The sequence below is a fragment of the Xenopus laevis genome, chromosome 5S, assembly GCF_017654675.1.
Source record: "Xenopus laevis strain J_2021 chromosome 5S, Xenopus_laevis_v10.1, whole genome shotgun sequence".
Taxonomy (NCBI): Eukaryota; Metazoa; Chordata; class Amphibia; order Anura; family Pipidae; genus Xenopus; species Xenopus laevis.
In genome coordinates this window covers 40,768,023-40,795,912 of record NC_054380.1, presented here as the reverse complement: position 1 = coordinate 40,795,912, position 27,890 = coordinate 40,768,023, and the positions used below count along the sequence as shown (strand labels likewise).

The 27,890-nt window shown below is 36.9% G+C and overlaps 1 protein-coding gene across 1 annotated transcript in view; it reads left to right on the top strand.

Annotated features, from left to right (window-relative positions):
• The window catches only part of rab32.S (RAB32, member RAS oncogene family S homeolog), a 34,443-nt gene extending 10,444 nt beyond the window's left edge, over positions 1–23,999 (top strand). The window contains exons 2-3 of the mRNA NM_001096662.1: positions 21,450–21,730; positions 23,511–23,999. Coding sequence (NP_001090131.1) covers positions 21,450–21,730; positions 23,511–23,660 — 431 coding nt within the window. The 3' untranslated portion in view covers positions 23,661–23,999. The remainder of the gene's footprint in view (positions 1–21,449; positions 21,731–23,510) is intronic.
• The last annotated feature ends 3,891 nt before the right edge of the window (positions 24,000–27,890 follow it).

Sequence of the window (27,890 nt, the reverse complement as noted above, 5' to 3'; positions counted from 1 at the left end):
GGAACTGCTTTCTGGCAGGCTGTTGTTTCTCCTACTCAATGTAACTGAATGTGTTGCAGTGGGACCTGGATTTTACTATTGAGTGCTGTTCTTAGATCTACCAGAGAGCTGTTATCTTGTTACCTTCCCATTGTTCTGCTGCTGGTGATATCACTCCAACTTGCAGTACAGTAGTAAGTTTTCTGGAGTAGCACTATTAACTGATGCGTTTTGAAAAAAAATTGGTTTTCCCATGACCGTATCCCGTTAAATGGAAGTAATTTACAAAGTAGTGTTGTTGTAGTGCTCAAATGTGGTGTTTCTTCCATGCCCAATTCAATTTGTTGCTTGCGATATAAGGTGGATAAAACACAAAGTGAATCATACAAGTGAAATCCATTTACATTGAATGTCCAAATTCTGAGAACAGTGCTTGCGCTTTTCATGTCTGCACACTACTTTTCTAGTGTAGCTATGAAGTTTAATCAGTGATAGAAACTACCTAGCCAAGGGCAAGGTGCATTGTTTGCTATAGTTTTTATGGCCTATAAGTGCTCTGTGCTGCTGTCACTTACTGAACTTAGGGACCCACTCACAATATACAGGTAGCAATTCCTGGACACTTGTTTACATGCAGACAGCTTAAAGGAGAACTAAAGCTTAACTAAAGAAGTAGGTAGAAATGCTGTACATTATTTTTTTGGGCTTCTGAACCAGCCCAAGGCAACCACAGCCCTTTAGCAGTAAAGATCTGTGTCTCCAAAGATACCCCAATAGCTCCCCATCCTCTTTTCTGCTGATTCACTGCACATGCTCTGTGCTGCTGAGCTGAGGGACCCACTCACAATATAGTACACATAGAATATAAATGTCACAATATAAGGCTGATTAATAATTAATACAGATAATTACTACATGGCAGCACAGAAACCAGTGCAATTAGCATCAGAATTGAATAATCAGCCCTGTAGCATCAGTTTATATTACAGGCCAACCTAATTTTCTGCTTGATAATTTGGGACGACCCCTAAGCTTAACTTCTCAACAGCTGCTCAGAGCCCACTGAGCATGTGAGTGTCGCAAACAGTTTCCAAGATGGTGACCCCCTGTGACAAGTTTGAAGTCCTGGTTTATTGCTGCTATTTAGAAGCTGAAACTGTAGGCTGATGCAATCAGTTCAGTATATAAAATATGGCATTTTTAACCATATTCATTTTTAAGGTTTAGTTCTCCTTTAATGCTTTTATACCTGTGAGGCACATTCAAAGTAAAAATAAAAGTTGGGAAGCAGCAGCAAAAGCATGAAGAATGTCACTGGGGGTGCCAAATAAGGGATGTGATTGGCTAGTTGGTAGCCCCTATGTGGACTGGCAGACTTTACTGGACAGTACACCTGGTTATTATGCAACTAAACTTGCCTCCACGTCTGGAATTCAAAAATAAGCACCTGCTCTGAGGCCACTGGGAGCAACATCCAAGGGGTTAGCGGGCAACATGAGCAACCAATCAGCAGGTAGCATTTACTGGTCACCTGCTTGAAACATCTTATTAGTTGCTATAGGTTACTGCACCTTGGCAAACTTTTAACTCATATAAAGCCAACCTTAATTAGATAAGAAGTGCATCACCGTAGGGTGGATATTAGATTTTATTTTTTGTTCCTGGGCAAAATAAGGAATATATCAAGAATATCAACAGCTGAATCAGCAGCTAAATTTGCCATTCCTAAGAAAGAGGATATACTCTGCCAACAAGGTAATATTGTATATATACTCTAAAACCCATCTTGGATCAGCAATAACATTCAAATGCTCAGTTGCCATGGTGATATCAGTAGTGATTATCTGGAGAATTATTTTTTTTTTTTATTTTTTTTTCATTTACTCCAAAAGCTGGAGAATGAACAACAGCAGTAAAGGTTTGCCCTTTGCAGCATTTGCCTGTTTATTGTCTCTATAAATAATAGTGCGCTAAGGGATTTTTAAAATTATAGATGGCATTAGCAAACAAATTAATTTGGTAGAAGTCTGAAGGAGGACAGTGGGGAAAAAACTTCTGACAGTGGATGGGGACAGAGGTTAAGATATATGCAGTCAAAGTCAATGTGATTTTATAGCATCTCTTTGTATTTCAGCATACTGCATGATATACTATCTGCTAATTGCAGGTTTGTTTTTATGTGTCATGCAACAGGCAGACCTCAACTTTAATTACTCTATAAAGCACTACAATAAATCTATGTTTCCAAGAAATACATAGATCCTGCAGCTTTATGTAAATAGAAGCACGTCACCAAATATAAATATTTAATGTTTTTCCCACAGAACATATTAGTATCCAAATATTTATTAAGTAATCCGTTGCAGAGCTTCCTTTCTGTAACTGAATATAACTGGGATCACATGGCAAAGTTACAACATTCCTCGTTTTCTTTTTCTCGCTGAGACAGACACAGTGTGCCAATATGTCAACTCACATTTTCAGCTTTAATGGAGAAATAAAGCATGAGAAAGTATTTGTGTAGAAATTATGTATTTTAGGGCATGCTTAACTAGCTCAGAGCTATAGCAACAGCTTCATATTTATGGTTACTTTGTGGCTAAGTAGTATGGCAAACTCTATATTTGTTGAGTAACTCTGACTTAAAAGCTGGCCATAACATATAAAAAATTATTATTTTTTTGTATGTCTGCTGTTAACTCTATCATTTAAGCACTGTAACTGAGGGGCATGTTTACTAACATTGGAGATAAATATCTGGAGAGATTTCTGGAGATGTTGCCCATGGCAACCAATCAGCAATTAGATTTAAACAGCCACAGCCAAGTTAGAAAACAAAAGCAAAGATCTGATTGGTTGCTATGGGCAACATCTCCAGAAATCTCTCCAGATATTTATCTCCAATGAACATGCCCCTGAGTGTGTATACTTCAGACTAGATTAAAAAGTCTGAAGTGCTTTAGTTATGTTAGGTAAGGTTACTTATGGTGCTCACTGCATATTGCACTGGTATCTGCCAAGCGATACAGTGTAAATCTGAAAAATGCTAGCTATGCTTAAAGATCTGCTTGTTTGTACAGGTATGGGAACTGTTTTCCAGAATGCTAGGGACCTGGGGTTTTCCTGATAACATATCTTCATACCTAAATTCTACTAGGGAATCTTGTAAACTTAAATTAAACCCAATAAGCTGGTTTTGCTTTAAAGGAGAATTCAACCCATAATTAAAAAAAAAAAAACCCTTGCCCTACCCTGGGTAGACCCCCTACCCTGGGTAGACTCTTCTCCCTCCTCCCCCCAGCCTACCTGCCCCCCGGGCAAATGCCCGTAATTTTTGAGGGCCAGAATCTGCACGGAGGGTTGAGTAAAAAATTTGGGGCATTTTCCCGGGGAGGTAGGTAGGCTGGGGGGGAGGGGGGAGGGAGGGGTATCTACCCAGGGTAGGGGGAGGGGTTTTTTTTATTACAGGTTGAATTCTCCTTTAAAGTATACACCATAGCTGTCTGATTAATAACCCTTTAAGTGCTGGTCCATTTTTCCAGATGCATTTGTGTTCGTTTTCTAGGTAGTTTGCCAAATCACGCTTTCTAAATCTGCCTAAATTTTTGTGTAAACCCTGCAGCACAGAATTGAATTTAGAAAGCACTGCACTAGGGCCAAGCATAGTTTAAATTGCAAGGCCAAAAGGACCCAAACAGTAAGTACACCCCTTAAATCGGAATGTTTTTAGACATTACACATTTTGACAAACTCAAAATCAAGAAATGTAGTTTTAAACTCCATCTACCAAGTTTAAAATCTTTGCTAAAGTTTTTTCAAAAATGTCTGAAAAGCATCTCTAACTTTTACTTAAAGTGATACTGACACTAAAAAACTAATTTTTAAAATATGAATGTACATTAAAAGTTACCTATAGGTCATGCTGAGAGGTTTGTTTATGTAAGTAATTGTTAGTTGAAGTTCCTAAACCTGACTTTTGCCAACCTGACTGTCCCATCTCAGCCTGTCAGTTAAAGTTTCTAATGATAACAGACTCCTGCTGCACAAATATGGCATCCCCCTCATAGGCGATCACAGGGAGTCACATAGGTATTGTAAAAGCATTGGGCAAATACTTTATGGTAAAATTATAAGAAGCCTGCAAAGCCAATTTTATGGTAGATATAAAAAAGGTTCATTTTCTGTTGTCCTTATCTCTTTAAAGCACTTTTTCTCTCTGTTGTCCTTATCTCTTTAAAGCACTTTTTCTCTCTTAGATACAAAGGTAAAACATCATAATAATGAATGCCAGATTGAATGAACAGATACCCACATCTACATTGAATTACTTAAGTATATACGGATCCAAAAATGAAACCATTGCATACAAAATTTTAGGTTTGACACTAATGCAAATGCAAACACACAATGTTTTATCTTTATAAATAGCTTCTAACAGCGAGCTAACCCCAGAAAATTATAGATTGTGTAAATACTGCAAAAGTGATTTTTTTTTAAATTCTGAAAATAGATTTAAAACTTGCAGTTCACAATCTTATCTTACTATCATTTCCTAGAGGACAATAATTAAATACCATAAATATGATGTCATGAGTCTTCTAAATAGTTGGATACTCAATATGCATAGAAATGCAAAACTGTATGGCTTGTAGAGAACCCCGGAATTAAAATAGAGCACACAGAGCTATCTAAAAAAATGCAGTGTTCTCTAAAAAAGTGTAGTGTATCTCTAAAAAACAAAGCAGAATACAATAAAATTACTAAAAGGCAAAAAAACTAATCAAACCATAAAAAAGAGATTGGTGGTTAGAAACCAGTTCCATTAGTCTTGCTGTGCAATAGATAAATTAATGGCTAAAAGAAGCAATCAACACCAACAAAGAACTATAATTACACAAAAGTTCTGGTTTCAATTAAATAAATCAAATACACAGTATAATTGGCAGCTATATATGAACATATACTGCAGATTGAATCTTAAAGGGACCATAGCCCCACCTTATACACCATAGTCAAAAGTCATAAGAGATACAGAACCCAGTCTTTGTTAACTGGAGACTTATACTTAGGTGTAGATTCTTAATAAATAAAAGACTCAAAATTTTTTGTAAAAACTACATGTACTTTCTGCATCAAACCATAGCAATCCACTGCAGAAAACCCTAAGTAAGTAGGAACCCTAGCTGTAATATAATAATACTAAAATAAAGTTATCATTGATATATTTTCTGATATTCTTTTTGGATGTAAAAGCTGGAGAATGACGAACAGGAATGGTATCCATGTCTTGGAACTTTGGTGTTGGGGAAAACCTTTCAGATTTCCACGGACTGCAAGAAGCACAAAAAATGTATCCTTGACCAAATCAAACCTGTACTTTCACTTGAACCACAATTAGCCAGACTAAATCTGTCTTGTAGAAGTAATAATTTCTTTCATCTCAACTGAAGGAATATTTCTTGTAAATATTTATATATCTTGTTGATATTGATTGTGTAAGCAAGCTCTAAACTGAGACATAATACTGTGTTTTTATGATTGCGGTATACATAAAAGAGAGGAATTCCGGAAATTCATTTGAAGCATGACTTTTCAGCAATGTGATTTTAGTCATGTGAGTCAGAATAACTGAAAGGAACATAAATGTATGTGTGTCACATGTGGCTATGTGGGAAGTCTTACAACTGTTATCTGAAACAGCATCCAAAAAAGCGTGTTTCCAAATTAACATTTATATGATTGTTGTTTTTTGATACCAGAAAAGAAGGAAAACATGGGGAGGCCCATTTATCAAAGGTCGAAATTTGAATTCATGTGAATTTTTTTTTTTACTATAAATTCAAATATACTCGAAATTCGAATGGGAGGTTATTTAAGAAAAAATGTGAACATCTAAAACTCGAACAAACATTACCGACTTGAAAACTCTAATCGAATTTGACTACACTCGAATCAAGTTTTTTCTCCGAAAAAAAACCTTCAATGTCAGGAAGGCATTCTTCAAATGGGTCACTGGACCTCTGCCATTGATTTCTGAATAAACTCTGCAGTTTTTAGGTGGCGAATTGTCAAATTTGAATTGTTCCCAGGGTCAAGGTTTGATAAATCTCGATTTTCGAATTTGAATCGAGTTTGGATTATTCCCAATTCGAATTTGTGAGTTTTGAGCTAAAATAAATGAAAAATGTACCCATGGGGCATAGCCACCCTTTACATTTGGTTCAGGTTGTAAAAGAAAACAGGAAAGAGGTATCTCTAATCAAGGAAACAGAAAATATATTTTTGGGGCTTATGACAGTTCAGCTTTTTGATACATTGGGCTGAAATTGCATTCCTATTATTTCCCAAGCTGTTTGAATTTTATCGAATTTATTAACCTTTACCTGCCATTAGGTAAATAAAGATATGCTCCTTATTCAAAGCATTTCTACCTCTTCTCCACTGGTTCTTTTCTTTCTCTGATTGTTCTCTAAATGCCACACTTATTTTACACCAGTTTTTGGGGCTAAAAGATTTTACACAGCTTTAAAAATATTCCCAGTATTTCACGGTGCAGTGACTGTAAAAATAGTAATTGTAAAATGTATAAAATGTAATTTATACGCAAAACAAGTGAAGCTTTTATCTTTGTTTTTGTGGAGGCATATAATGTACATATACCTAAAACATCTTTAAAATTGCAGCTCCCGTCAGGTGATGCTTTAATACTATTGCCAATGACTTAAAAAGCCTTTTGAAATCCCTTAAAGACATTCCATACTTTTATACAAGATGGATCAAACATTTAAGATTTCAGCTTAGTGAGCAATTGTTATGTTATCGTTTTGCTTCCTAGCAACATTGAAGTAATATCTTAGATCTGGCAGACTAATATAAATCTGAATAAAATGAGACTTTGCTTTTTACAGCAACCTGAATGACTGTATGGCAGAGAGATGCTTACATTAATCTCTAAAAGCAAATATAAATAAAATATAAAATATATTTTTTATACTGTATTAACTACCACTGCAAAATAATCACTGCTTGAAATTTTAAAGTAATAAACCATTTAGGGAGATATAATTATATTAAAATTTGGCATGGGGTTCTTTTAACTTGTATTTTGGCATTAGCCCTAACACAATTCAGATGATGTATAAATGATCAGTCCACTGAGAAGCCCTTTGTATAAACCCTCTTTTCCCTTAGCTGGAGCCTTTGTAAGGCCTTGTGATCAAGAGCAGCTCATTTTACAAGGGGCTTCACAGTGGACAGTGATTATTTTGATTGTGCTCTTTAGGGCACTGGAACAGGGGGTGATTTTGTGCCTCCATTTAAATCTGTCCTACCATGAACATATGCTTTCCCATAGACGAGTTACTATATTGCTGGTGGAAAAGCATTTTAAGGAGATTAATCACCCATGGTAGCCAGACTGGAATATGCAGCCCAAAGTTACCACCATCCTGCCACTTTTGTAGCTGTTAAAATATACAGTTGCATTCAGGATAATAAAATGTGGACCTCACTGAAATGATCAAGGTTTTACTTCCTACCCAGAAATCCCTTGTATTGTATGAAGATAAAGTTGTTTACTTTGGAATGTAGAATATATATTACTTTTACTTTAAAATAAGTAAAATATGTGTGGAATATGTAAGCTATCTTGCTTTATATTTGTGTACTAAATTTCTGAATCCAGAAATATTTAATGTTTGGTAAAAAGGGGAAATAACTTTTTTGTCTTGTGAAAGGGTTCCTTAAATGTGTTTCCTGAGCTGATCTAATATGTCTGATATGTGCTCTCTGTAAACTGCCACATTAAAATAAACAAGCAATGCGACATCTAAACATGTGTTCAACAGAGTATGAATAAAACTGCACTTAAATACAAAGATAGGCCGCTTTATCAGCATTGCAGAAACTGTCATGATACTGTAAATAGAGCCAATTCAACCATAAACTTTCAAGATTGGCCCTAGATCAAAGCAGCCTGTGTTATTAACTGTATTTAGTGTGGGAGTGGAAAAGAAAAACACAGAAGTGCTTAGTCATTTTAACATAATAATTGAAGCAGCTAAATCAGTAATATAAATGCCCCTTATAATAACCGAGCAGCTAAAGAGTGAATAAGAACAAAACCTGTCTTCTGCAGGAATCTAGTCAGGTGTTTGAAGCGGTTGTCAACCTTCAAACACTTTTTTCAGTTCAGATAGTTCACCAGAAATAAAGACTTTTCCCAATTGGAAAAAACGTTTTTCTAATATTGAAGTGTAACGTTTAATTTTTCACCTTCTAAAGCAGCTCTGGGAGTGGGGGTAACTGACTCTTTAACTGTTCTAAATTGATACATTTAGTTATACATTTGTTGTCTTTAGCCCTGTTGAGCAGAATCCTGGAGTTTCATTAAAAGTAATTGTTGGAATTGATACAATAGTTGCTAATATTCCACAGATACTGTTGAGAAATGTAGCAATTGATTGTATCAACTAAATTTAGCAAATTGTAACAGTTAAGAATGCTCCTGGATCGCTGAGCTGCCAGACTGAAATACTAGACTAATAAGGGGTCCGTTTACTAAAGTGCGGTAAATCTGACTTTAAGTTTCCGCATGTTATCGCTGAGAATATTTTTACGCCAGAATATTCGCAGCGACTAAGTTTACTAAACAGCGATACGCTCAGAAGTCATTGCGATCACTTGCGGTAACTACGTTAAGGAACCAGCTTACGTTAGCGGTAATTTTAGCGAGTTGCGAATTTTCTGGCGAAAAATTACGTTTTTGCGAATATTTATGCTATAAAATAGTCTTGTTTTATGGCGGTTATTATGGCAATTTTTACTGTGACATTTATTGCAAGAAATGCATCTTCAAAACTGATAAACTTTATTGACTGATGATTATACCGTCCAACAACATCACCAGAGTAACACCAATCAAACATGTCTGCATCATATAAACCCTTCTGCCAATAGAATCATATGAACAAGAAATGATACCAGTCAATCTCTTTGCTTCATAGAAATGCACAGTTTAATGTAGCCAATCACAATGAAACCAAAAAAGTGTAGAGGCTGACGAATCCTTGGACTGTGATGGCCGCTGCCAATAATACGACTCTGAGCTGAAACTGCTGCTGTTGCAACGGATAGAAACAGAAGCCAAAACATCCTGTCAGCAATAGCTACAGATCTCTCTCCTGTCAGCAAAGAATGATGGGTAAAAAAAAACCAGTATTATGGGATATTTCCTGCCCCTTGAGAATTTTCTGGTGAAAAAAATACTTTTACGCCACTACATAGGTGGCGGTAAAAGTTTGCGAATATTCTGGCGTTAATTTTGTCTTTAGCACATTTCGCTGTTTAGTAAACCATGCGTTAATGTGTACGTAGTGTTATTTTCAGCGAATGCGATAACTGGCGAACAATTATTCTTGCGCAAGAAAATTCGCAAATTTATATTTACCGCAGGTTAGTAAACTGGCGATAACATATTTGCCGAAAATTCTGTCTATATATTGTGCGAATATTTTTAACGCACTTTAGTAAACGGACCCCTAAAAACTTAAATTTTGGGAGAACGGTAAAAAAAAAAAAAAAAAAAAAAAAAGATGGAAAGCAATTGAAAAAAGTCTTTGCTTATGGTGAACAAGAACTACCCCTTATGTTTGGAAGAACTACCCCTTTAAGTATACATGGTAGATTTGATTCCAAATATACACTATTTATAGATTTTTTGGGGATGTTTCTCATACAATGGTTTTGGGCCTATTGATTGCATACCAGGGATCATGGATCAGTTTCAATACATAGGTCATGTTGCCTTATGCCAAAGAGGAAATGCCCTTGAAATGTTTTTTTCAACAAGACAACGACCCCCAAACACACCAGTAAACCAGCAACATCTTGGTTCCAGGCAAACAAGATTTCCCCTTATGGAGTGGCCAGCCCAATCCCCGGACCTTAATCCAATAGAAAACTGCTATTTTTTTTTTAGAACAGCCTTATATTGCTGTTTCTTCACTTTTTGTAAAGAAATAACACAAATTTCATTAATTTTTCATGTTTTGGTTTTCAATATAATGTGCAGTGTTCCCAATGCATTTGTGTGTAAGGAATTATATTGTAAGGATTTTGAGCTTTTTTCACGTTTTAAAACACACTGCTATTATTCTGAGCACAACTGTATATAAAAACTCACTTGTATTACTGTACAGAAGAGAGAATTGCAGCTTAATCATGCACTACAGCTTCTTTCACTCATACAGTATATATAATGTATGTGCGCAAATCCTAAACTACAACAAACACAGATGGCTCATTTACCAACAGCATTGACCCATAGCAACCAGTCAGCAATTACCTTTGGTCTACTGCAGGTAAAATATTGAAGGCAAATTACTATTTGACCCCATTGTTAAAAACCAAATCCCACTGTGCTCACAATAAACTAAGCTATGCTTGTATGTTATCAATACATTATAAAGTATAAATTCCTACAAACCCTCTCCATTTTTAAAATATATTTACTTTCAGTGCAAGGTTGTAGGCAGCATTTCTTGAACAAGAGCATACAAGGGTATATTGAGTTGGCAAGACATAGGCAGTCCTGTAAAATTGGTTTGCCAGCCTATTGCAAAGTTCCTTCCAGCAGCATCATTGGTGATGCCATTGGGCTAACCAAATTCTTTGTAAAGAACATATAGCTTTTCCTAAGCATTTGGACAATTTAGCCACACGTGCTTCAAAATATAATTTTGTGCTAAAATAATCTTAGAACAATGTCTAGTGTGAAACACAGACTGATATGCATGTTTAATATACAGTATGTGTATACAATTATTGTATTCCCTTTGTGTAGTTCATTAGTAATTATTAGTTAATTGCATTCTGGAAGGAGATTTCAGTGCATCCCTCATCAATACATTTATATAAGCTATGCTTTTTAAAGGAGATGTTCACCAGTAAATTAACTTTTAGTATGACAGAGAGTGATTTTCTTAGACAATTTGCAGTTTTTGAAATATTTAGCTCTTTGTTCAGCTTGGAATGCAATCTCCAAATTACCCTAGCAACTAGGCAGTGTTTTAAATGTGAAAATAGAATATAAATCAGAGAGAACCTGAATACAAAGATAAGTTACCAAAAAAAAAAATAATACCAATAAAATTGTAGCCTCACAGAGCAACAGCTTATGGGCTACCAGGGTCAGTGACCCCTATTAAAGGAACATTTCAGTGCCACAACATGTAAGTCTTTTATGAAATGTCCTAATGTAAATATAAAGTGACCTAATAGCTTTAGCACTTGAGCCCATTGGTGCTTCTTAGCACCCTGTAGCCTTCAATATCCTATTATTTTCATTTTCTTCAGTAACTAATAAGGGGTGGTGAGATCTGGACATTATATGGTAGGTGTTAGGCTCATGCTCAAGCTCTTCCTTTTTATACTGTAGGTGGCATTATACCTTTGGGTATCTCACATTTGCCATTTTATTGGGCGATCAGTGGATTCATGAGCAGGGAACAACCTATTGGACACAAATGATCATAATGTGTGTAAATCACTGTTGTGAAGAAGAGGATCCCACTAAGTTAATGTTGGTTCTTCCCCAATATGTACTACAGTGATGGCATTATAGTGGTTCCCTTTATCTATGATTAGATGTGAGCCTCTTGGAGATATGTTTTATAACGAAGAATTCATCTGAATGTTTGTTGTATCAATAAAATAAGAATCATGATGAAAGCATGCTGTCTCGTACAATATTTACCTCTGTGGTACCAGGAGGTGTTGTTGATCGTCAGTAACTCTTTATACTGAAAGGAATGCAGGTAAAGTGATTAGACTATTTTCATCACCTTGGGCTTCTTTGCACAGAGGCAGCTCATTTATTTACAATCCAGAAGCTTTACCCCAAAATCTGCATTATCAGTTTCTCTTGAACTTCATAATAGACAAAAGCTATGTATAACAAGTACAATAAATACTGTGGTACTCATGGCTGTTATCTAAGTGATCGTCACTAAGTGACACTGTACACAACTGACTGAAACATTTGTGTAAATAAAAAGTAATGTAAGCCATACTTTCAACTATAAAGACACTAGACAACACCTTGGATTTCAATAACCTACGCTATATAAAAGCCTAGTTGATTGATATGCTGCTTCTCTGTAATGTAGTACTTTAGTACCTTTATAATCCTGCAAAGCCAAAAACGTTTGAAAAAGATACAGCTTAATTCCCATGCCAATTGTTGTTGATTTCATACAGATCATATTTTTTACAAATATTTTACTTTGTAACTTTTCAACTGTTTTTTTTCCATTTAACGATAGCAGGTTGCACTGTGCGAGACATAACATAAGGATTTGTTTTGTCATCAACATTATTCACACCTTCGTTACACAGAAATCCTTTAATTTGTTTACCTGTAAGTGGTTTCTCTGTCTGTCTGTTAATTTGCTCTTTCTAATTTTTTTCTATTTGCTTTTTTCATATTTAAAGGGGTTGTTCACCTTCCATACACTTTTTTTCAGTTCAGTTGTTTTCGGATAGTTCCCCAGAAATAAAGACTTCTTTCAATTACTTTGCATTATTTATTTTTTACTGTGTTTCCAAAATCTAAGTTTGAAGTTGTATGTACCTGTCTCTGGTGTTTGAGTCTGGCAGCTCAGTAATTCTGTTACCATTTTGCAACATTTAGTTGATACATTTCTCAGCAACATCTCTGGAGTATTATCATCATCATTTATTTATTTATATAGCGCTGTCAAGATACGCAGTGCTTTACTGCAGTTATAGCAAACAGGGAATAAATGGTGGATAACAGACAAGGATTACAGAGTACAATAGGGTTTACAAACTAAAAGTTTAGGGTACAATTGAGACATTAGGATTGTATAAACACTTTGTCATTTTTGATACAGCAATGATTAATTAAGGTACATTGAATAAGCCTCTTTAAACAGATGGGTCTATAAGGAGCGCTTGAAAGTTTGGAAGGAAGGAGAAAGTCTGACAGCTTGTGGCAGAGAGTTCCAGAGAAAAGCAGAAGCCCGAGAGAAGTCTTGTAGACGAGAATGGGCAGAAGTGACCAGAGGAGAAGTGAGGCGAAGATCAGAAGCGGAGCGTAGGTTTCGTGAAGGAGTGTATTTGGAGATTAGAGATGAAATATAGGGAGGGGTTTCATTATTAAGGGCCTTGAATGTGAGTGTAAGTAATTTGAATTTGATTCTAGAAGAGATTGGGAGCCAGTGAAGGGACATACATATGGGAGCAGCTGATGTTGAGCGGCGAGCTAGATGAATGAGTCTAGCGGCCGCGTTTAGAACAGATTGGAGTTGTGAAAGGTGACTTGTTAGAATACCTGCGAGGAGTAAGTTGCAGTAATCAAGGTGGGAGATGATGAGAGACTGAATCAGTGTTTTAGTTGATTCTGAACTGAGATAGGATCGTATTCAAGCAATGTTGCGCAGTTGAATACGGCAAGATTTTGCAAGTGTTTGAATGTGTGGTGAAAAAGACAGATGAGAGTCTAAGATGACTCCTAGGCAGCGTGCCTGTGTAGTGGAATGAAAGGTGGTGTTGTTTACGGTGAGTGATATCTGAGGGACAGGGGAAGATCTTGGAGGAAATATAATGTGTTCTGTTTTAGAAAGGTTCAGTTTCAGGTGGAGCTGTGACATCCAGGAGGAGACAGCAGAGAGACGGTCTGTGACTTGGGAAAGGACAGAATTAGAAAGATCAGGAGTAGACAAGTAGAGTTGGGTGTCATCAGCATAAAGGTGATACTGAAGTCCAAATGACTGAATGAGTTTTCCTAGTGAAGTTGTATAGAGCGAGAACAGCAGGGGGCCAAGAACAGAGCCTTGAGGAACTCCAACAGAGAGTGGGAAAGTAGTAGAAGTAGAGTTAGAGAAGGAAACTTTAAAGGAACGGTCAGACAGATAAGATGTAAACCATGAAAGAGCAGTGTCCCGAATGCCAGATGAGTGTAGAATGTCAAGGAGGAGTGTGTGGTCAACTGTGTCAAAGGCTGCAGAGAGATCTAGAAGGATTAGAATGGAATAATGACCTTTAGACTTTGCCAATAGAAGATCATTGGTTACTTTGGTGAGTGCAGTTTCAGTCGAGTGTGATGGGTGGAAGCCAGATTGCAAGGGGTCGAGGAGGGAGTTGTGAGTGAGATGCTGGATCAGGCATTTGTAAACAAGCCTTTCTAGTAATTTGGATGCGAATAGAAGAAGGGAGACCGGTCGATAGTGGGAGAGCTGGGATCAAGGGAAGGTTTTTTGAGGATAGGAGTGATTAGTGCTTGTTTGTATAATGATGGAAAGGTACCAGTAGAGAGTGAAAGATTGAATAGGTGGGTAAGTGCAGGGGAGAGTGTATCAGAGATTGGGTGGAGAAGGCAAGAGGGGATGGGGTCAAGGGAGCAGGTGGTGGGCTTTGAGCTGGCTAGAAGTTTGCTAACTTCATCTAGAGTTGCAGGGGTGAAGGAGTGCAAAGTAGATGTGAGTGGACTGCACGTTGGTCTGAGATTGTTGTCGGACGGTATGCTCAGCCTAATGAGATCTATTTTTCATTAAAGAAATGAGCAAGGTCTTGGGCGGTAACATTAATAGGTGGAGGAGGTGGAGGGGGGCATAGGAGTGAGTTAAATGTGGCAAACAGCTGCTGTGGTTTGGAGGACATAGTAGATATTAGATAAGAGAAGTATTGTTCTTTGGCTAATGATAGAGCTTGGTTATAGCAGGAGAGCATGAATTTGAAGTGGATGAAGGTCAGGATCAGTTCGTGACTTTCTCCACCGTCGCTCAGCTGATCTACTACATCTTCTGAGGTACCGTGTTACACTAGTGTGCCAGGGTTGGGGTTTAGCTGGCCGGCTGTGACGGGTGGTAGAAGGTGCAAGGGAGTCAAGCTCTGTTAAAAGGGCATCGTTGTAAAGAGAAGCTGCCATATTGGGACAGGAGAGAGTATTAATATGAGATATAGATTGTGCTGATACTGTTGATAATTGTTGTGGTTCAAAGGCATTAAGGTTTCTGTACGTGTGGGTAGAGAGAGATGATTGTGAAGGTGCAGGTGAAAGCAGTATCTGAAAGGAGAGTAGATGATGGTCAGACAGAGGGTAGGGAGAGTTAATTAAGTTGGATGGGCAGCATGAGTGGCAGAATATAAGGTCAAGAGCATGACCCTCGATGTGGGTAGGTGAGTCGGTCCACTGAGAGAGACCAAAAGAAGCTGTTAGAGAGAGAAGTTTAGAGGTGGCAGCAGAAGCAGAGTTGTCAATGGGGATGTTGAAGTCCCCTAAAATGAGAGCAGGTGTCTCACTGGAGAGAAAGTATGGAAGCCAGGCAACAAAGTGATCCAAGAAGGTGGAGTAGGGACCTGGGGGGCGATATATGACAGCAACACGCAGAGAGATTGGAGAAAACAAACGTATGCTGTGGACTTCAAAAGAAGCGAAGGAGAGAGAAGTCGGTGTAGTTAGATTTTGAAACCTACATTTGGGGGAGAGAAGAAATCCCACCCCACCGCCATGATGGCCATCCGGTCTAGGAGTGTGACTAAGTGAGAAGCCTCCATAGCAGAGGGCAGCAGGTGAAGCGGTGTCTGAGGGGGAAAGCCATGTTTCAGTGATTGCAAGAAGGTGAAGGGATTTAGCTATAAAGAGGTCATGGACTGCTGTTAGTTTATTGCAGATTGACCGTGCATTCCAGAGGGCACATGAGAAAGGCAGGGAGGGTGCTGGTTTTATGTGAATTAGGTTTGCAATATTAGAAGTGCGTAAAGTCTGAGAGACTGGAAAAGACCTTGTTGAATGCCTGAGAGTAGGAATAAGTGAGGGTACAAATGAGTGAGTTGGACCAGGGTTTGGGGAGATATCTCCAGCTGCAAGTAACAGTAATAATGAGAGTGAGACAAGGTGTGACCTAGATTTGACAGTGCGAGCAGTGTATTGTTTGATGGATGAGAGAGGATAATAGATTTAACAATACAAGATAGTGTGCTTAAATTGAGAGAGGGTGATGGGAGCAGTGAAGAGGAGATTTCAATTTCCGGATAGTTTGATGGATGTTGGAGTGCAGAGTATATATGCAGAAGTATAGAGGAGAGAGAGAAAAAGAAGGCAATCAAATTAAACATAGTTAGACAGTATAATCCGGCTTATCTTGATAGAAGAATTGTTGAGCAGTGATGTCCAGTGTTTGCTTGGAGATTCACAATTCAACTCTGATCCAACTGCTGTCCAACTCTGTCTAACTCTATATGTTGTACTTAAACTTTCTGTACTTTAATCTTGATGGATTTAAGTTGTTAAATCTGCCATGGCTCTCCTGCCATGCTCACCCCTGGTATTAGCAACTATTGTATCAATTCCAACAGCTGCCTGTAATGAAACCCAGAGATTCTGCTCAGCATGGACAAAGATAAGAAATGTATCAATTTAGAACAATTTACAGGGTCGGCGATCCCCCCTTAGTTATGCTTTAGAAGGTGAAAAAATACACTTTACACTCTAATATTAGAAAAACGATGACACATAGAAAATGAAGAGTAATTGGAAAAAAGTAATTATTTCTGGTGATCTATCGGAAAACATCTAGTTGTTTGAAGGTGAACAACCCCTTAAACTTGCTTGTCTTGCTACCCTTGCTAGTCTGGTTGGCACATTTGAATACTTCTTCTTATGTTTGGTATCTTTCAACAAAAATGGGATCACCTTATATATTTACTTATTGGGCCTGTAACAAACCAGCAAATTGACAACATAGCTCTTTACTTTCTTCAGTTGTTGAGAAGTATGCCTGCACTTGCCCACTTATAGTCATGGTCAAAAATTGAACATTGGCTGAACTTGTCTCCCAGTATAATTTTCAGGACATTTTTGTTTCCCTCTGTTTCACTCTTTACACAAATTAATCCTATTTAATTGAAATGATACTCTTGCTGTTACCCGTTCAGAAGATTGCAATCTGTTGAACATGAATGCCTGGCAGAAAAACCGGGTGTGGTATAAATTGAAATGGTCATTTACACCTGGAGCTCAGCGTATTAACCTGAATTTCATGTTTGATCAGTAATTACTGGAGAATCTTGTGCCCCACCTACTACATGTTAGTGCTCTCTTCAATCTGTCAAACCTCTTTATAAAGATCTGCTAATAAGTTTATCATAAATTGCTGAGCCTCCATGGATAGCATCCCCAGATCACATCCTAAATGCTACAACAAACATTTCACTTGAGTTTAAACTAGGAGAGTACCACCCACAGTGCCACACTGTTCATGCATGAAGGCCTATAGTTGGAAACATTGGACAAATCAACTTCCCTAGATCACACTGGGTATTGACACCACTATTTCCTCAGCAAAAATTCCTGATTCTACTTTGTTATATGTCTAACAAAACATGTACGTACGAACAACTGTCCACTAATGTTTGTCGCTCACCCCATATAGTTTGTTTTTCATTCAACTAAACACACAAACATATATACAGACTGAAGCTAAAATAATCCTGATATTTTCAGGATTTTTTTTTGTTGCAAAATTGAGATTATTAGATTTGTTGTATAATTTAGATTTTTTTTTTACATTTTGTCTTTGAATAAAGGCCGGAACACTGTGTGGAATGTCATTTACAGCATCATAACATGCCATTGGAGCCCAAGGTCAGGCCTTGATTTTGACTTTTAGTAATAGCTGGGACTGTTGGAGTAAGGATGCAACTGCAAGCTGATTTGTTAGGTAACATTGGTTTCTACACTAATTTGTAGCAGGTCCATTTCTAATGCTTCTTAATGATTCAGTCAGACTGGGTAACTCATAATAAATCAGTTATTTGTACCAATGTAAGGGATATCAGATATTGATTTAGCAAACTGGGAAGAGAGAATAGAAGTGCAGATTGTGAATGTTTTGCTCTAGGCCATCTTATTTATGCAAATCTCTCTGGCTTCCCAAATTGGAGGGGCAGGTAATGAAGTATTTTAATGCAATAAAGAATGAAAAAGGATTATCCTCTTCTGTGTTCTTCAGGAATGAGACCTTTCTCGAGTGACTTAAATCCTTACCCATGTGCTCACTGGATTAAGACACATTTTCTGACATTTAGAGGAATGCTGAAACATTTTTAAAATGCTTTCATAATGAATTTATAAGTAAATGGACAAGAAGACTTTGTCAAAGCTAATTTTCTTTCTTTTGTTAATGGACTTTTTTTCTGTGCTTATAAAGCAACTATAAAAGTATCTTTTACGACTGAAGAACAATGACAACTTTACTGTACTTTATACAGGCTATGTCTATACAGGTATGGGATCCATTATCCATTATACATTATCCAGAAACCCAAATAATGTGAAATGTATCTCCCATAGACTCCCATAGATTTAATCAGATAATTCACATTTCTAAAAAAATATTTCCTTTTTCTCTATAAAAGTAAAACAGTACCTTGAACTTTATTCGAACTGATATATACAGTGGTGTGAAAAACTATTTGACCCCTTCCTGATTTCTTATTCTTTTGCATGTTTGTCACACTTAAATGTTTGTGCTCATCAAAAACCGTTAACTATTAGTCAAAGATAACATAATTGAACACAAAATGCAGTTTTTAAATGAAGGTTTACGTTATTAAGGGAGAAAAAAAAACTCCAAATCTACATGGGCCCGTGTGAAAAAGTGATTGCCCCCCTTGTTAAAAAATAACTTAACTGTGGTTTATCACACCTGAGTTCAATTTCAAAGGTTATAAAGCCATTTCTAAAGCTTTGGGACTCCAGCAAACCACAGTGAGAGCCATTATCCACAAATGGCAAAAACATGGAACAGTGGTGAACCTTCCCAGGAGTGGCCGGCCGACCAAAATTACCCCAAGAGCGCAGAGACAACTCATCCGAGAGGCCACAAAAGACCCCAGGACAACATCTAAAGAACTGCAGGCCTCACTTGCCTCAATTAAGGTCAGTGTTCACGACTCCACCATAAGAAAGAGACTGGGCAAAAACGGCCTGCATGGCAGATTTCCAAGGCGCAAACCACTTTTAAGCAAAAAGAACATTAAGGCTCGTCTCAATTTTGCTAAAAAACATCTCGATGATTGCCAAGACTTTTGGGAAAATACCTTGTGGACTGACGAGACAAAAGTTGTACTTTTTGGAAGGTGCGCGTCCCGTTACATCTGGCGTAAAAGTAATACAGCATTTCAGGAAAAGAACATCATACCAACAGTAAAATATGGTGGTAGTGTGATGGTCTGGGGTTGTTTTGCTGCTTCAGGACCTGGAAGACTTGCTGTGATAGATGGAACCATGAATTCTACTGTCTACCAAAAAATCCTGAAGGAGAATGTCCGGCCATCTGTTCGTCAACTCAAGCTGAAGCGATCTTGGGTGCTGCAGCAGGACAATGACCCAAAACACACCAGCAAATCCACCTCTGAATGGCTGAAGAAAAACAAAATGAAGACTTTGGAGTGGCCTAGTCAAAGTCCTGACCTGAATCCTATTGAGATGTTGTGGCATGACCTTAAAAAGGCGGTTCATGCTAGAAAACCCTCAAATAAAGCTGAATTACAACAATTCTGCAAAGATGAGTGGGCCAAAATTCCTCCAGAGCGATGTAAAAGACTCGTTGCAAGTTATCGCAAACGCTTGATTGCAGTTATTGCTGCTAAGGGTGGCCCAACCAGTTATTAGGTTCAGGGGGCAATTACTTTTTTCACACAGGTTTGGATTTCTTTTCTCCCTAAATAATAAAAACCCATTTAAAACCCTCATTTAAAAACTGCATTTTGTGTATACTTGTGTTATCTTTGACTAATAGTTAAATGTGTTTGATGATCAGAAACATTTTGTGTGACAAACATGCAAAAGAATAAGAAATCAGGAAGGGGGCAAATAGTTTTTCACACCACTGTAATTCATCTTTATTGGAAGCAAAACAATCCTAATGGGTTTAATTATAGTTTAAATAATTTTTAAATAGACTTAGGGTAATGAGATCCAAATTACAGGAAGACCCCTTACTAAGAAAACCCCAGGTCATGAGCATTCTGGATAACATGTCCAAGTCTGGATAACAGGTCCAGCAGAATTCTGCACTGAAATCTGTTTTTCTAAAAGAGCAAATGAGATTTTAAAATCTGACATGGACTATACATGTCAGTTTCCCAGGTTCACTCAGTCATGCGACATGTGCTGTGATAAACTTCAGTCATCCTTTACTGCTACTCTGCAAGATGTAGTGATATCAGCCCCTCCTTTTCCCTCCAGCAGATTATCAACAGAACAATGGGAAGGTAACAAGATAACCACTCCCTGACACATGATAACCCCTGAGAACATCACTCAATAAAGTCCAACTGCGACTTCTCCTGTCACATTGAGTAAAAGAAACAATAGCTTATCTGAAAGCCATTCTATTGTGTAGCGCTGGCTCTTTCGGCCAGACTTTCGTCCAGATCTCGATCAAGGAAGCCCGACGGGGGGCCCCATACACGGGCCAATAAGCTGCCGACTTGGTCTGTCGGCAGCTTTTAACAGCCCGTGTATGGCCACATTTAGCCAGCTGTTTATATTTCAGCGAGAAAAACTTGTGCAAGCAGCTACTTGGGATGTGCCTGTCCTCATCTGTTTGAAACAGACCTCAATGAGGAAGAAGAGTTCTAGGAAGTTTATGAAGCCCATTATTCTCAGAAAATCTTACATGTCCAGAAAATAAGAACCCTTCTTTCTCTGAAGTGTATAATTTGTTATTGTGGAACAGGATTAATTATTATTGTCATTAAGGGGCAGATTAATCTTAGGTCGAATTTCAAATTTATGTGACATTTTTTTTTTACTCTAATAATGAATGTACTCAAAACTTAAATGTTATCTTATTTAAGAAAAAACTCGAACATCTAAAATTCAAACAAATGTTACTGACCTTTACCATTGACTTGTAAATTAATTCGGCAGGTTTTAGGTGGCAAATATTTGATATAGAACTATTTCCATGTCTGAGCTGTGATAAATCTCACATTCAAATTTATATTCGAGTTGATGCATTAAATTCGAGTTTATGAGTTTTGACACATTTCTTTGTTTAAAAAATCAAATTTACCATTCAAACCTTAATAAATCTGCCACTAATAGTTATATTGAACTATAAAGATGAGATTTTGCTTTATACTTGTTTTTATACCTATCTAGGTGATTTAGAATTTTAACACCTGATAGTCTGTCATGTTATATTAATCTGGAGCTTGCAAGGTGTTTTTATTTTCTACATATGTCTGTGCAGGTTTTCTATGGATATTCCAAAATTGTTTATTGTAATACCAAGGCCAGGTGCAATAATCCCTCTTTATTTATACACAGTAAGTGGTAGGGTTCCATACATGTGGCCACAGCTTAACATTAAACAAACTAGCAATGAAAGCTACATGATTTATCCTAAGATGTAAATAATGTTTCTCTTCTACAGGACAAGAGCGATTTGGAAACATGACACGCGTATACTACAAGGAGGCTGTTGGAGCTTTTGTGGTATTTGATGTAACAAGAGGGTCAACGTTTGAAGCCATCACAAAGTGGAAATCTGACTTGGACAGCAAAGTCTTCCTTCCAAGCGGCGGTCCTATACCTGCAGTTCTTCTGGCCAACAAGTGTGATCAAAAGAAGGAAAACAGCATACAGAGCCCTCACCAAATGGACCTCTTCTGTAAAGAAAATGGCTTTGCTGCATGGTTTGAAACTTCTGCAAAGGTAACAAAGATTAGCACTGCAAAATATGTTGGCGCTATATAAATACATGTTAATAATAATAAAATGAGTGCGCACTTGAAACTACAGTGTACTGACTGCTCTAACTTCCCATGGCCCTTTGCACCAGCGCTGAACTTAATTTATATAGTTATGAGTTTCAAGATAAGAGTAAGCAGTGGACATCTAGGAACATTTAGGTATAAAGATCAAATAATCATAATAAGTATAACTTGTGGCTGTGAAAGGATTACACAAGTTTAACTTTCATCTTAACGGCAAGCCTTTCTTGTTAAGTTCATTATATTTTAATTTTACTGCCGGCAAACAATAAGAGCAAACTTTTAGTATAGGTACATTTTGGGGCTCTGGTAATAAGTGTATTCATTGGTGGGTAATGAAACACTTACAATTGCTCCCCATTCATTTGATTTGCATTCCCAAGCTAACCCACCAAGTTGGAAAATGCTTAGGGGACAAAATGCTCTGAATCGCCTTGATTAACTTTGCCCCAGGCAGAAAGTTTTAAAATCTTTTGAAGCATACCTATTGTTTCTACAGTACTTTAGTATATAGCCATGAGTAATTGTATACCCCTGTGATCTGCTCATTCAGACTGAGGCAGAGAACAACTATCTGTTATATGCAGCCTATACAGGTACCTGCTGTGGCCAAACGAACAGATCACAAAACGTGCTGGTATTTACAAGGCAAAGTAGGTCTGAGGACCCATGCATGTGATGACCATGGTCCTCCGCAAACCATATGTTCATCTGGTTATGTATGATCTGGTTATGTATGATCTGGTCATGTATGATCTGGTCAGGTCAGATTTTAACCAATCCCCCTTACTAGAGAATGTGATGCTGCAGTCATTTAGTGTACATGCAATGTGGGTTATTTGTGAGGATTATTTTGTTACAAGTTGTTTTATGTAGTTGCTAAAATGTAATGGTCATAGATGCTATTCATAACACAGTGCTTCATGCACAATTGTTTCAGCAGTTCGTTTTATTTTGCCTTACCACACTATGTTTTGGGGACAACCAATTTTGTCAAAACGTATTGCAAGAAATTGATTTGTATTGTGATAACCTAGGGGTTTCACTACAGTGAGAGTTGTATATAACCCTGGAATACAAACTTAAAGGGGGCCTATCACCCAGACTTGAAAAGCTGTATAATAAAAGTAATTTTCAAATTAAACATGCAACCCAAATTATTTTCTCAAAGTTATACCTTTAATAAATTCATTTAAATGTCTCAGCTGTCAATCATATATTGCCTGCCCCTTCTCTATGCCTTAAGCATAAGACAGAATAGGAAGTTACTTTCACTTTCCATTCTGCACTACCTAAATATTACTGCACTCCTCACATTCCCCCTCCCTTTTCACCATGTATATGTGTAACCAGTGCATGGGCAGGTGCATCAGGTTCCCCATTATGGCACTTGAACAAGATTTTGACATGATGCAAACCTTGCCGTAATAATAAGAGTCCACAAAATATCACCTGCCTGCTTGATGTGTTTGTGGATTCCAAGACCAAAAAACTAACCCCATACAATAGGATTTGGAATTATTTCTCAAGGTAACCGGTCCTCTCTAATGTTTCTGACTTAACAGTTTTTGCAAGTACACTATTACAGAAAAGTTGCTCATAAAGGCCCTAACCACTTTGAATGTAATTTCCATTTGAGCTGAGGATGGTGTTTGTTTGCATGAATGTGCTGCACACATATTTACTTCCGCTCTCTGACCGACAAATTGTTTGTTTTTTAGGACAACATGAATATTGATGAAGCTGCTCGATGTTTGGTAGAAAACATACTCGCAAATGCCAAGAACTTTCCTGTAGAGGAAAATGATGATGGTAGCGTAAGAGTTGACCAGGAGACAATGCCAGCAGAAAGTAAATCTCAGTGCTGTTAATATTGGGCATTCTACAGTATGATAAATGGCACAGCATAGCATTCTGATGCTGCCATCGATATTCAGATTGCTGCTAAATGCTGCTTCACATCTAGCTTGAGAAGATCAATTCAGCATGGAGGAGATGTTTACAAGGATGTTCTTTTTGTGCAGCTCCATTTTATGTGCAGCAGATTAAGAACAAGAAGTACCAATATGTGTTTCTGGCCATGTATTATGTTCAGTAATTAAATATCCCTTTATAACCAGAGAAAACAAATCTTTCTCCACCACTCAGTCTCATGCATGCTATTTTTGACAGGTTCCTAGTATACATATTATTAAAAATATGTTATACAACTGGATGTTTCTTAGATGATTTAATCAAGCAGCACGTTAGACATTATATATATATAGATATAGATATAGATATAGATATAGATATAGATATATAGATATAGATATATATATATATATATATATATATATATATATATATATATATATATATATATATATATATATATAGATATATCTATATATCTATATATATATGTAGATATATCTATGTATATATATAGATATAGATAGATAGATATAGATATATATATATATACCAAGCAAGAGAAGGATCCGCACTCTCAGGTCTTAAATACTGTCAAAAAAGTTTTATTAAAACATGCGAGTCTGACGTTTCGGCCTCCTCCGAGGCCTTTCTCAAAGTATCAAATTGTTTATGAGAATGCCTTAAATACAAGAATTGGCGGGAATCTAGACAAATAGAAACAGACGTATTGATTACATCACCAGAACATCACTGCCAATTTAAATATCACTACTAACATCTCAATAAATATATTAAAAAGTGCATAGCACAAATATAAATAGCATTATTGTTAATAATCTCTATATAAGAAAATATTACTTACTAACTGTTAAAATCATCATGTAATGTAACATTGTTTCAATATACTGCTTTTACTCTCACTTGTCACAGTGTTGAACAATGTTGCAAAAAGTTTACACAGAAAATAATGAGCACAGTTGACAGGCCTGCTCTGGAGCTCAGTCCATCCTATATGTTCAGTATAAAAGCTACCACTCGTTGTACCCCTAGGGAATAATAAAAAATAAAATAATAGAGACTTACTAATGTATAGAAAATCACGCTTGTATGCTTCCCTGCTATGTGACTTAGGACCTAATATCCGGTATAGAAACATCCATAGTGGATCTCACACCCTTTCAGCTATCTAGAGACCCCCATTTAAGTCTATTCCTACTTATCATGAGATTAACGGGCCAAAAACGTGTAGCGTGCGTAAAGACAATTTGTGTGTAATAATTAACCCTACATGCCCAGTGATCAGTCCTCCATATTCACCTAAAAAGTTCCCAATGTCAATGTGTCGTGACTACATCTGTGTAGGAGGAAATCCCAAATCACCAATTCACTTGTTTTAACCCTTAGTGCATGTCTATGACATAACATATTAACGTGATTCCAATATTGACATATTAGCGTAATACGGATATTCATCCAGTGTTCCTTAAGACCACCCTGTTGTCTAAATAAACCCAAAAAACAAACAAAAAAACAAAAAGTACATCGAAATTATGTATGCAAAAAAAGTCTATATATATGCAGGTGAAAATATTATTAAAGTTGTATAAAATATTATTAAAGTTATATAGAATATGACCAAGTCCCAGTGTCCTGCACAGTGCACAGTTCCAATCCGCATCTCAAGAAATTGTAATAGATTCTCTGTTTAGATCAATAGTCAGTGTTACTGGGGGATGTTTAAAGGTATAAAGCCACCCATATCTATGCGTTAACTGTGCGGCCAGTCCGCGGGGTAGTGGAAAATAACATGCTCATATCCCCACGATTTGTATGGGCCGGGCAGCGAAACCATCAGGGATCGGCCCACCAGCGATGAGTATGTGTAGCATACAGATAAACCCTGCATCGACCCGGCAGCCTCCAACGTGGAACAATGTCCACTTATGCCAAACACAGTCAGATGTAACAAGGAGGTACATTGATCTTACCCAGACCATCCAGATAAGCGAGGCAATGGTATACAGATGAATGTGCGCCCATATGAATCAAACAGCAGCCAAAGTTGTATAGCACACAGCGCATCCAGACCCAGGTGATGTTAACAACTGTGCTCATTATTTTCTGTGTAAACTTTTTGCAACATTGTTCAACACTGTGACAAATATAGTGACAAGTGAGAGTAAAAGCAGTATATTGAAACAATGTTACATTACATGATGATTTTAACAGTTAGTAAGTAATATTTTCTTATATAGAGATTATTAACAATAATGCTATTTATATTTGTGCTATGCACTTTTTAATATATTTATTGAGATGTTAGTAGTGATATTTAAATTGGCAGTGATGTTCTGGTGATGTAATCAATACGTCTGTTTCTATTTGTCTAGATTCCCGCCAATTCTTGTATTTAAGGCATTCTCATAAACAATTTGATACTTTGAGAAAGGCCTCGGAGGAGGCCGAAACGTCAGACTCGCATGTTTTAATAAAACTTTTTTGACAGTATTTAAGACCTGAGAGTGCGGATCCTTCTCTTGCTTGGTATATATCTATATTTTGATACTGCACCCAGGCGACTCAAACCTTTTATCGAGAGTGCTGGCTACCTCGTGGACTGTTCGATATATATATATAGATATATAGATATATATATAGATATATAGATAGATATAGATATAGATATATATATATATATATATATATATATATATATATATATATATATATATATATATATATATACATATATATATATATATATATATATATATATATATATATATATATTGTGGAATGAATTGAAATCAAACCATGCAGTATTATTGCACTGAACCTGTAGCCAGTAGTCCTAGCCCCTGATATGAAGTTTACATTATCAGTTTTTTTTTTTGTGGTAATTAGGGATGCCTTGATAGCCACCAACACACAAGGTTTATCTATCATGTTGTGTTTATTTTTTATTCTCTGATTATTCAAATGTAACACTTCACTCTATTTCATTCTTGAATGCCTCTTTCAACTAGCAAAGCCTGCAATAGGGTAACAGAAACACATTTGTAATACATCCATTAAAAAGTCATTAGTTAGACAGTGTCTGTGGCTTTGAGTTTACTTAGTTGTTTTTTGTGTGATCCAACCGTTCCATGAAACCTTATTGGAAAAAAAACACTGATAAATAACTAAATCTTTTAAACCAATTAAAAAGTGTTAAAAAGCAACCTTTTTTATAGCCACTGATTCATCTTTTCACAGACAGACATTCCATAGTTTATTATACGCCAACCAAAAATGGATACTGTGTATCTTCTGTCCAGCTCATTTCCAGACTCTTCTGCAGAAGCGGCTACAGGTTGTTAGGGTTAGCTTTTCCTGCATTGCTGCATCATTATAGAGCATGCACATTCCTACTAAGCCTTCTGGTATTAAATGCTCTTGTATAACGTCTGGCAGGTCAGTTTTTGTCACACAACCTGTATCGAAATGCACGCTGACACAGATTGTGTGACAATGCTTGAGTACAGCATCTATTCCAGGATCATGCATGTTCTATGGGAATTCAGAAGCGCAGGGTAAACAACCTGTTTCATTATCGGCTCCATGTGCAATTGCTGATTTCACTGTATCTCTCAGATTGGCCAGAGATCTATGGCTAATGATGGATCAATGTCATATAGAGCTCACTGTTGTCAATCAACAGAGACCAGCTCTGCCTTCAGGACAGTAGGGCAGGCTTAACAAACAATCTATATCTGCAAATTTTTAATGGATGTTATTTACACCTGAAAAGGTAAACCTGAAATAAATAATATCTTAATGGTTCCCCTTTAATTGCATATACTAGTAAAAGTGATAGACGTATAGGTCCATGCACTCTGTTTAATTTGTTCCAGGTGCTTTCTATTGATACCATGAACTCATTTCTAAAAGTTTTTTTTTTTTTATCCAGCCGTTTTTATTTTACAAAAAAACAAAAACAAAAACAAAAGATCTTTTCAATTAAACAAACTATAAATATGATATCGGTATTCCAAGTATGAATGAAAATGAATAAAGCATTTTCTATACCTGGCAATAGATTGGTTTGTATTATTTATTACCTCTCTTGTATGTGTTAGTAATGTGTGTATACCCTGGCATCAGAAAAATACCAACCATTATTCATTGCAGTATTGACTGATTAT